Source organism: Micropterus dolomieu, linkage group LG23 (genome assembly GCF_021292245.1).
Source record: "Micropterus dolomieu isolate WLL.071019.BEF.003 ecotype Adirondacks linkage group LG23, ASM2129224v1, whole genome shotgun sequence".
Lineage (NCBI taxonomy): Eukaryota > Metazoa > Chordata > Actinopteri > Centrarchiformes > Centrarchidae > Micropterus > Micropterus dolomieu.
The window spans coordinates 15,082,942-15,093,389 of record NC_060172.1 but is presented as its reverse complement, the minus strand read 5'-3'; the positions used below and the strand labels follow the sequence as shown (position 1 = coordinate 15,093,389).

General features: G+C 41.0%; 1 protein-coding gene across 1 annotated transcript in view; it reads right to left on the bottom strand.

The window, feature by feature from the left end:
• The window catches only part of stk10 (serine/threonine kinase 10), a 48,292-nt gene that overhangs the window by 6,776 nt on the left and 31,068 nt on the right, over positions 1-10,448 (bottom strand). Inside the window, exons 8-11 of the mRNA XM_046040565.1 lie at positions 6,554-6,688; positions 3,946-4,296; positions 3,478-3,825; positions 491-615 (exon numbers count right to left, since the gene is read on the bottom strand). Of these exons, the coding sequence (XP_045896521.1) occupies positions 491-615; positions 3,478-3,825; positions 3,946-4,296; positions 6,554-6,688 (959 nt within the window). The remainder of the gene's footprint in view (positions 1-490; positions 616-3,477; positions 3,826-3,945; positions 4,297-6,553; positions 6,689-10,448) is intronic.

Here is a 10,448-nt window from a genome sequence, read left to right as displayed (position 1 = left end):
ACACACACACAGTATGGATCCTTATATTTGAGCATCTACAATCTCATTACCAAATATAGCTAACCTAATATTCAGTGTAATCTGCAAGTAACTTCAGAGGCATTTTATTATCTTACAAACCATATACTGTTTATAAACAATCCAATACCTAAATTTGTAATTTTCCATCCATCCAACAATTTGGATATTTGTGAACTCAAATCTCAAGGGCCTAAAGTCCTAAAACAGCAGGATGCCTGAAATAGTATGTGGAGTAAAAGCAACATCCAACAGGCCACTTATCACTGTACAGACTGAGCAGAGTAATGAACACACCCGGAGTTCACGGCCCTCGTTCACAGAGAATGAGAAGAAAAAAAAAAGCAGACGAAACAAGAGATGGAATCACGAACAGCACATATGACTAACTCTGCTTATCTAGATGGTGAGTAGATATATATTTAAGTCTGTGTACTGAATGTGTGTTCTGTAGACAAAGGCAGTCATGTACCTCAGGAATCTCATCTCCTCGTCTTTCTTCTCATCATCCCCGATGATCTTGGAGGTGGTCACACTCACTTGTACACCATCGATGACAAACTTCCTGGTCCGCTTCAGAGTCTTACTTGAGAAGTCCTGAGAAGCAGACAGAGAGGAACAAAGGTCCAAGGATAACATCAGAACAAATCAGACCTTAAGACAAATCTTCATGTGCACTTGTTTACATGCACCACTACATGTGCTTGAGAGTGCAATAAAGTTCTCCCAGGAGGTTAATCTACTAGTTGTTGTTAGTTTGGTAATTTAGAGGCTAAGGACTAAGGAATGAAACACATATTAAAGAAGTTTAAAAGAGTATCTTCTTTGTCAAATTCTGAAGCCTACGTAATAATGCAACTCAACCACCGGCAGTTTGGTCGGAGATTCGGCGTTATGCAGGAGAGGCTAATGTTGCCTCAAGCAGAGAAGAGGAACGTGCTACAGAGCTCTGGTAAACACTTCTTTATAACTCCACAGTCCATGATAACTTTCATTTTCAAACTTCTGTCTTCAGCCCCAACAGAGGCTGCCTCACTTCAGGGAATTTGTCCGATTTGACAGTGTCTGGAGCCACAGAAGGCTTTATAACTTATTTCACATATGCAGTAGTACTCCCAAGACTTCCTCTTTAAGTATATGTGAGTTCATTTCCTCTTTAAGTATACGTGAGTTCGTCATTCCCAATGTAGTCTTTTTATCTGGCTGAAGGAAGGAGAAGCAGGGGTGTGTGTGTGTGTGTGTGTGTGTGTGTGTGTGTGTGTGTGTGTGTGTGTGTGTGTGTGTGTGTGTGTGTGTGTGTGTGTGTGCAAAAGCATTAATATTCCTGTCAATCTGGTTCTACTGTAACAAGCAGCAAGATGCTCCATCTGTCTCTGTAATAGGGAGCGCCATGCAGGAAGGAACTCTAATAATCACACGACCTCATCCAGTAAATATGACATGATGTGACTTAGCTTGTTTCACTCTCGACAACATTGCTGGGTGAAAGCTTACTTTATCTCCAGTCAATGTGGTTGGTTTTCACATAAGGACTTGTAGCTCTGCTGGTTAAGAAATGTTTTCCTAGTTACTGGAACAATCACTTTTTGGAGATTCTAGGTTTTATCCGAACACGAGCAGCCGATTTCTGATCATGGGCCTATCAAGAACAGGCACATGCCCTACTTCTTTGCTCCCAGATTAAGTTAAGCATCACAGCACAGGCCAATCCAACAATGTCTAGGGACAGTCATTCTATATGATACGGTCCGTGTTTAATATGAGTTAGAGTGTGACCCCGCCTCATAATTGAACAGACAAAATTGTTATGGCAAACAAAGCTGTGTTGTTGAATGGTTACATCTGAATCAGCCTCTGCGCACAATATTTATAGGACTGATACGGCAGGGTTTACTCTGCAAACACTGGGTAGCTCAAACCCTGGATGTCATAATTTCCTGGATAATAAATAGTTTATATATAAAAGGAGAGAAGATGAGTATACTGAACCAAAGAGCAAGAATTCATTTGGTTTGTGCAAATTGCTGACAAAGCTTCTGAACCCTCTGCAGCTGATCAAATAGACTACATACGAGTCTGTGTGAGGCTACTGCCATAGATGACAGCAACTAGAAGCTACGTTTGCACTGTTCTGCTCTGTTGATTCCCTTTTTACACAACTGACACATCTACAATAGCAATAAATATATGTGCCTGTGTGTTTGAGTATGTTATTAAGTGCACACTGGCACTATAATCACAGGACACGAGGGTCATTCTGTAGCTCAGCTGCGTTGTTAGTGTTTGGGGCGCTACGGGACTGTGCTAACTTCCCATCACTCGTCATTCACAAAATCACACACGGCTCTCCCGTACACACAGATTAATTCATGAGCGTGTGCGTGCAGTTTTCGCTCTCAGTCATACACACTTGTGCAGAAACATACAAATGTGTGTGTCCTCCTGTCCAAAACAACAAAACAAAGAAAGCCCATTCACTCTCACTGCAGGGTGCTGGCTGAGTCGCCTGCTGAATAATCGGTTCTGGAAAAACTTAACATACCACATACAGACACTACTCCACACACAGTCAATAGGATTTCAATCATGGTCAGTCCATAAGCCTCCAGAAGCAGCAGAGTGACAATGAGCTGCATAGAAACATCCATACACACTGGTGAATACTGAACTGTGCCTACACAAAGGGCACTGTGGGTCCTGATGAATGCAAAATGTTGCATATTTTGCTTCAGACAGGCTTGGTGTCTAATGATAAAATAGTCTCTCTCTTCTCTCCTTTCAGCTTCATAACATCCCTTCCTCACTGGGACTGTCTGGTGATTGTTATGTCGTCTATGGGTTGCAGGAATTCTCCTTTGTTAGGCTAATAAACCTTTAAAAACCCATGGATTATGTTAAAATGGACTGAAAAGTGAAAACGAAATCGCTGGATTAGAAAGAAGCTTTCTTTTACATCTAATGACAGAGGTCTTTTAATATACTAAGTGTCAATACTTCAGCCCAGATTCACGAAATAAATTCATGTTCACCATGAATTATAACCAGCTAAAAAGAGAAACTCAGGGATTAAGGACAATAACTAGTATCATACTCTGTATCCTCCCTAAATGCAATATGTAGCCTACTAGAAGACAGGCTATCCTCTCTTTCAGACGGTTAACACCCACACCCCAAAACACAACACAATGCAGTTTCAGTTCCTCTGTGGATGCCGAGAAATAGTTTTTCCAAGGAGGGGTTTTCCTACAGAGGCCGGGAGCTGCCTCTGTACCTCTTTTACACTTCAATACTAAAGTTTATCTCACTTCTTCCCCGCATTAACAAACCATTATGTAAAGCCATTTTCATTATGGTACAAAAAATAAGAAGAGGGAATGAATATTGACACAGGACAGGTCAGGCAGGTTACTAGATACTTACTAGTAAAAAGCGTAATCTATGTACTTCATGTTGACTCACCTTTGCACTCAATGAGATGTTCTCCTTGGAGATTGACATGTCCATGCTCTCTGATGCCATGCTGCCTGAATAAGAGTACCGGTTGTTGATAATCCCGCCATTTAGATAAGCAGAAACAGTCTCAGTATTTCCTCCTGTCGATGTCCGGTCTTGGGTACCAGAACAGGGCGTAGGTACTGAAGAGGGTGTAGGAGTGACAGCGGGACTTGAGCTTGGAGTTAGTAAGCCTCCGTTAGCCACAACGTTGCTCTCCTCCTCGGCCACCTCTGAGTCTATGGTGATATCAACAGATGCCTCCGGCTGGGGGAGAGATGGTGGCTGTTCTGTCTCTGGGGTCTCCACAGCAACCTAAAAATTAATTTTAGTTTTATAACCAGACAATCTTTGAACACACCACAGTCTTACAGAATATCCATCAGTAGATATAGTAATATTTAATTTTCGAAAATCTAAAACTTCAAAGGACACCTTTTCCTCCTCCGATGTGGGGGTACTCTTCCCATCCTCAATGCCCGAATCTGAGCTGGAGGTCTTGGTTGACCCCTCGCTCTCAGATTTCTCAGACTCAAGAGTGGCTTCATCGGCCAGTTTGTCAGCCAACTCCAATGAATTTCTAGTAGGGGGATTCTGCCGTGGTAGGGGAACAGGGACCACCGTAATCGGTTGGTCTGTTGGTACAACTGGCTCTGCCCCCTTCCTGGGAAAAGGTATTGGTGTGGATGGGGAGGGCATGGTAGGGCTCGGGTTGTCCGGAGACTGGTCTCCCTCCAAACTGACCTGACTGGTCTGACTGGTCTGACAAGGCTCCTTACCTGGAGGCTTAAGGAATGAGGAGGAAGGAAAAGAGAAGTGTTTTTATGCACTGATGTGACAAAACATTTGATGTGTTTAGGCTTGAAATCTTTGGTGGTAATCTAAATGCAATTACATTTACTGTGAGTAAGGACCACACTGGAATCTATCTAGACCCTAAAGTGACGTTAGCACTGTACTTTTCCATGGTGAAAGTGCGTTTGGTGGCCCAATAAGCTAAGGTGCAGGACAAGACCTGTGTTCATTACTTTTAAAGACATTTTTATTACCACGTAGAATGCAATTTAATACTTGTTTAATGGTCATACTGGCCAAAGTACGAAAGATATCAATGAAAACAAGTAGGGATAGTAAGGCCTAGAATTATTTACCAAGGGCAGGAATTTATTAATATTTATCTCACAATTATAAGTCTCCAACACCTGCATGTACCCTGGCCAAGAAAAGTGACTGAAAGAGTGACCTGCCAAGACAGACTAATAACATAAAACATAACATAAAATACTGTATACAAAAATGCTATTCATAAAATGAATAAAATTGTCAATTACAATCCTAAAATGGTCACTCCCCAGAGGTAACCTAAAGACAACTTAAGAGCACTCAAAAAAAACAACAATCTTAAACTATCCAATGAATAAATTAATAACACAAACAAATGGCTGACTTATGTGTTCTAAAAAAAAAAAATCAGCCACCAGAAGGGGAAGAGTTTCTGCAAAAATAATAGTCACAGATATTATATTTCACCATTTTAAAAAGGTTCCAGACATGGGCATGCTCTATTGTTGCCATTATTGCTATTCTGCTTCCTGAAATACCTCTACACTGTCTTCCATAAGAGGTAAAGAATACAATCGGAGAACTTAATGGTTAGGTTAAGACTTTTCTAATGTCTCAGCAAAGATCTGTCTGGCTGTGAAAGATATATAAGAAGAGATAAACGGCCAGGTAACAGCTTGACTGGTTTTCAGAGACTTGTAACTGTATGTGTGAAAATGTTGCATTGTGTGTACAAGAGCGGCTTTGCTAGAAGAGACGAGTAACTGTGATTATACCATAGTTAACTGAACAGGGGGACAAGAAACCTGATGTTTGGAAAGTAATGTATTATATATACACAGTACAGTAACACTTTGGTATCTACATTAATATTTCCCTATAAATAAATGTTTATTGTGTAACACTAAAATCCAGACAAAAACAAAAAAAAATTACAATTTTAACATTTGGTGTTTAAAACCCCAATTGTCTTGTGGGTTTTATCTGGGAAAACTCCTGACACTCAGGAAATTAGTGATTAAATGAGTGACATGATGAGTTTTCTTTTCAGTAAAACAGAGCAGAATAAAATACAACTGGATACATAAAGACAAACTGGGACTTCTTACAGAAACTCAAAAGAACTACAATGTTTGACAAGATGTCCAGAAAGGACAACGACCTACTCTGTCACTACACTGAAGCCAAGTTATTCACCTCAAGACAATTGGAAGTCATCACACTAACTGTTGACATTAGGGGAGGAGGAGATAAGTGGGCAGACATTCATCTGCATGGAGAGAAAAACATCCGTGTTCATCACATGATTGACACATTTGTCTGATCACAGCTTCCTGTTAGCAAGAACATTTCTAGGGTCCTCCATTGCTGTGGGTCGCTGGTGTACAGTTAACCGTCTGTCTTTAGTTAAGGGTCACAGGCTCGCAACAAAACAATGTCTGACCTTAAATAATTTACTCCTATCGGGGCTTGTGAGGTGACAGTGTTACTATACAGGAATGAGGCTGAAGGCAGCACCTATATTTAACCATGTGTGGGTGTGGGCGAGTGCCAGGATTCCGGTTTCTGTTCCTTTGTTTTTGCTGAGGGCAGGCAGTGAACTGCACTCTTAGACTATGTCACTTTCTAATCTTATGCCCTCGGTGGATTTATGAATGGTTTCTGCAGGATGGACCTTCAGTTTAACCAAAAAAATGCTGTTCAAAAAGATCAGCAAACACTTCAAAAGTGTGGGAAGTGGACGGCAGAAAGCGTGTGCTTTACGGGGCATGGGTGTAAGTGTATAAAAACAAACAAACAGTTACCATCCCATTATTTACCTTGTGAGTCTGAATCACGTGTACTCTTACAACCAGCTTAAAGCCGCCAGACTTTTCAAATAAAAAGCTATTGGAAGAACATAAGCTGCCCCACTCTCCTTTTGGAAACAAACAATGACAGGGAAGAAAATGAAGGGACAGAAGAGGGGGAGGTTTGGTACCACAGTGAGCTCCATGGCGTCGTCGTCCTCTCCTTCCTCTCTATTGTCCTCAATTTCCTCCATGACCTCAGCTTTGGCCTCAGCCACCAGTTCCCGCAGTGGACGGTTAGACGTCACAGATCTCACAAAAGGGTGCTGTGGGCAGAAAGGACAGAGGGGAGATGGTTAAAGAGGTGGTATTATCCTTTTTGGCTTTTTCCCCTCTCCTTTATTGAGTTATATATCTTTTCTGTGCATGTAACAGGTTTGCAAAGTGAAAAAGCCCAAAGTTCAGCCCAAAGGGAGTTCCCATCTCCCACAGAAAGCTCTGCTCTGAACCGCTTGAAAACAGCTCGTTTGTTTGTGACGTCACAATGAAAACGCGTCATAAAGCTTGCCAAGCGGCTAGCGGGGTCAGGCACGCCCTCAAACCAAGCTAGTCTGAGCGGAGGCCCTTTGGCTCGACTCGCCTTTGTTTGGGCTTCCATTGTAGAAATGTTGTACCTGTACCTGCTTCCAGGTACTTTTTTTCGTATCACCTCACCTCCATCGAGGTTCCAAGCGAGCTGAGGCGATACTAAAATGTAACGTGAAAACATGACAGACTGCTGATTGGTCAGAGAGAATCGTCACTATTCACTGCATCATCATTGCGTGCGCCAGACAGAGGCCAGCAACAGAAAGTTTTATATTTTACAGTTTTCGTATGGAATTTCATTACTAAATCCACTTCTGAGAAGTTTTGAGGTGAGAAATCAGCTGTGTAGATTTTGAATATTGACAGTTTTACGAGAAGTGATGGGGGAACAAAAATGTGCTTGAATATTGTCGGAGTTGAGGAGCTCCGCAAGTGGCGGCGGGGGAAGCCTGTGCCAACCCGCGGGAGGAGCGATCTTGAAAACACAGCTGGAAGGTTTTCATACCGCTTATCTGTCTTTACATTCTGAGGAATGTTGAAACGTTTTAACTTAAAAAAGAGAAAGCTGTGTGGATCGCTGGTGTGTGTGTCGCATTGAACATTATGTTGCGGCAGTTGTGTGTGGCGTCGCTATGACGACAAGCTACATACTATCTCTGGGTACCATCTGCAATGGAAAACGGAGCAGGGCCGAGTGGAGTCGAGTCTATCGATTTGTGCTGTGGTAGCATTTTCGGCAAGGCAGCAGATATCGTCAGAACACCGGCAACAGTTCAATGTTTAGTCCTGATGGTAAGATGTGGAACAATGATGTTGTGTGGTTGTGGACTTGTGAGTAACTTATACCATCTGCTAGGTTACGGTCGCATTCTGAAGTGTGTGAAGTGTGATTTGGATCACACTACCTTTTTTCTTACGACCCGTCTTTCTCTGCTTCTGATTGGCTATTAGTCCTTACCTGGGAACTGCGCATGTCCATCTCCCAACAAAGATTTTGTACAAGTAAGATGCATCACTCTGTAGCTCAAGAGCACCGCGTACAACATGTAGGGTGAAAAGAGGAGCTGCAGTAATGTGCAGTATGAGGAAAATATGGTGTTTTTTGAAAATTAAATCATGTAAACCTGTTCTGGTACAACCCCTAATTAAGATTTTGAACCTGAAAATGAGCATAATACCACCTCTTTAATTAATTATCAGACAAAATACAGTGTGACTGATGCTTAAAATAGCCAAAGACTTTCTTCCAACTACACACAACTCTTGTTTTTTGTGACCCTCTTGTATTTCATTTGTATTTCATGGCTGAGCAAAAGTGACCTTGTAAACACCTCCCTAAAAGAGGGAGAGAGAATACAATTTTGTGGAAAATTACATGTAACTGTGAGTGGCAAAAAGAAGAGGCAAGGCTACAGGAGACTTTCACTGCACAGTTATCTGCCACCTGCCATTTCCTTAACAGCTACAACAATAGTTGCAACACAACTCTCTCCTTCATAGCCCACTGATGCAACAGTGTTCAATCTCACATACTGTCCTTAAAAAAGCAAGCCAGCTTTAATTCTGCAACCGCTAAAGAGAAAATGTGTGTTTTGCCAGGGTGAAAACAAGGCAGTAATAAACTGAGTGCAAGAAGAATGAAAAGCTCAATTAAAAGTTGAGTGCAGCTGGGATACAAGGCTGATAATCTATTATTCAGATGCTTTGCACTACTGTGTAATTTAATTGGAACAGCTGACAAAAGGGAAATAGCTACAAGTGGTGCTGGACCATGAAGTGTGTATAAGTACGTGTGTGTGTGTGTGTGTGTGTGTGTGTGTGTGTGTGTGTGTGTGTGTGTGCGCATATGCATATATTTATCATGGGTGATCACAGTTGTTTGTGTGCAGGGCTTTTCCTCAAGGACAGCATTAGGCTTCAGCTTTTAACTTCTCCAATGACAAACAGTCAGCTATTTTTAATGAGTCAGGTAGTGTAAATGCTAAGTGCCAGTTTTTATTTATGCTTTAAAGAAATATTACACACACACACAGCATATGTATAGAGAGAGAGAGACTTTGTGATGCTTGTAGGCCATCTACTCTTCAACTCTCAACAGAAAAATTATGTCTTTATGGAAATTCTTACGGCTTAAAACCCAAAAATAATAAATTTACTATAATGTAACGACAAGGAAAAGCAGCAGATTCTCACATAAGAGGCTGGAACCTTCAAATTTTTGACATTTATGCATAGCAATAGTCTAGAACAGAAAGGAAAGATTCTTTGTGCAGTTACCACTACTGATCTAAGCCTCCACTGGCAGGTAAAAGTAAAATTAATTCCAGGATCAAAACAAAATATTATCTGTGCATTTCTTTTTCTTTCCCTTCTGTATCATCTGAGATTTCAGCTTCCAACTGTTTATTGTAACAAGTGAACTCCCATGCTCAAGCTAAACCCAGTTTCCTTTAGGCATATCAAAGGGGGAAAAGGCAAACAGTGTAGAATTGCTGCCCTGTTAAATCTAGCTTTTTTTCCTCACTTTTTTTTTTACAGCCATTATGGATCAAGATTTGGCTCAGTAAAGCTCATGTCCTCTCTTTCAGGTTTCACATTGCTTTAGACCCAGTGAGGCTGGTGATTTGGGGTCTTACATGCATGGCTGGGCGTGAAAAGGTTAAATGTGAACAGTATGGCCCATTAGGGGCTGCATGAAGGCAGAGTTACCTGTGTAGCAATGACACAGTGGAGTGTGTTTATCTGTTTTTCTGTGTTTGTGAGGATAATTTTGAATTTCAAAGGACATTTTTGTTGGCAATGTGGTCAGTCCTCACTTTTTCAAAAGGTTGGTCTGGAGGTTAAAACTTCTTTTTAGGGTTAAGGTTATAATTAAGTTCAGGTTACGTTTGGGGTTAGGGAAGTGGCAATTTTGATCTATATAAATAAAAATCATTTTTATTTGCCTAAATTTATAAACATCAGTCTTAGATTTCTGCATCACTTGTGGTGGTCACAGCAATGAAATGTTACATTTATTTTTTTGACTAATATAACTTCCAGAAAAAAGTCCCTTACTCTGTATAATCCATCGGCCACACAGGAACTACTTTCCACAGTAAATAGTTCATATGTAAACTGTTGATAGCCTGTTCTGTGGTTTACCCAGAGAAACAGGGACATATTTTCCTAAAAGATGTTGTTATTGACTTAAATGTAATTCTTCAGTTCTTTCAGCACCACAGACAATGTTTACAATGTACCCATGGATGGACAGACAACTATCACAGCACTACTTTGATACTGAAGAAAACTTAACATGGTGATTCTCAGGCATGTTTTGCAGTTATGGGCATCTTTGTTCTATCATTTCTAAGCATATTTAGGGATTATTTTTTTCACAATTGACATTGGTGATAATGATATCCTAAAAAAGTGCAAGGGTGTAGAAGTGTTTAGATCGGACTGAGTTATGATTTCGAGAAGGAGTACACATTTAAACTACTGCAATCTGGCACT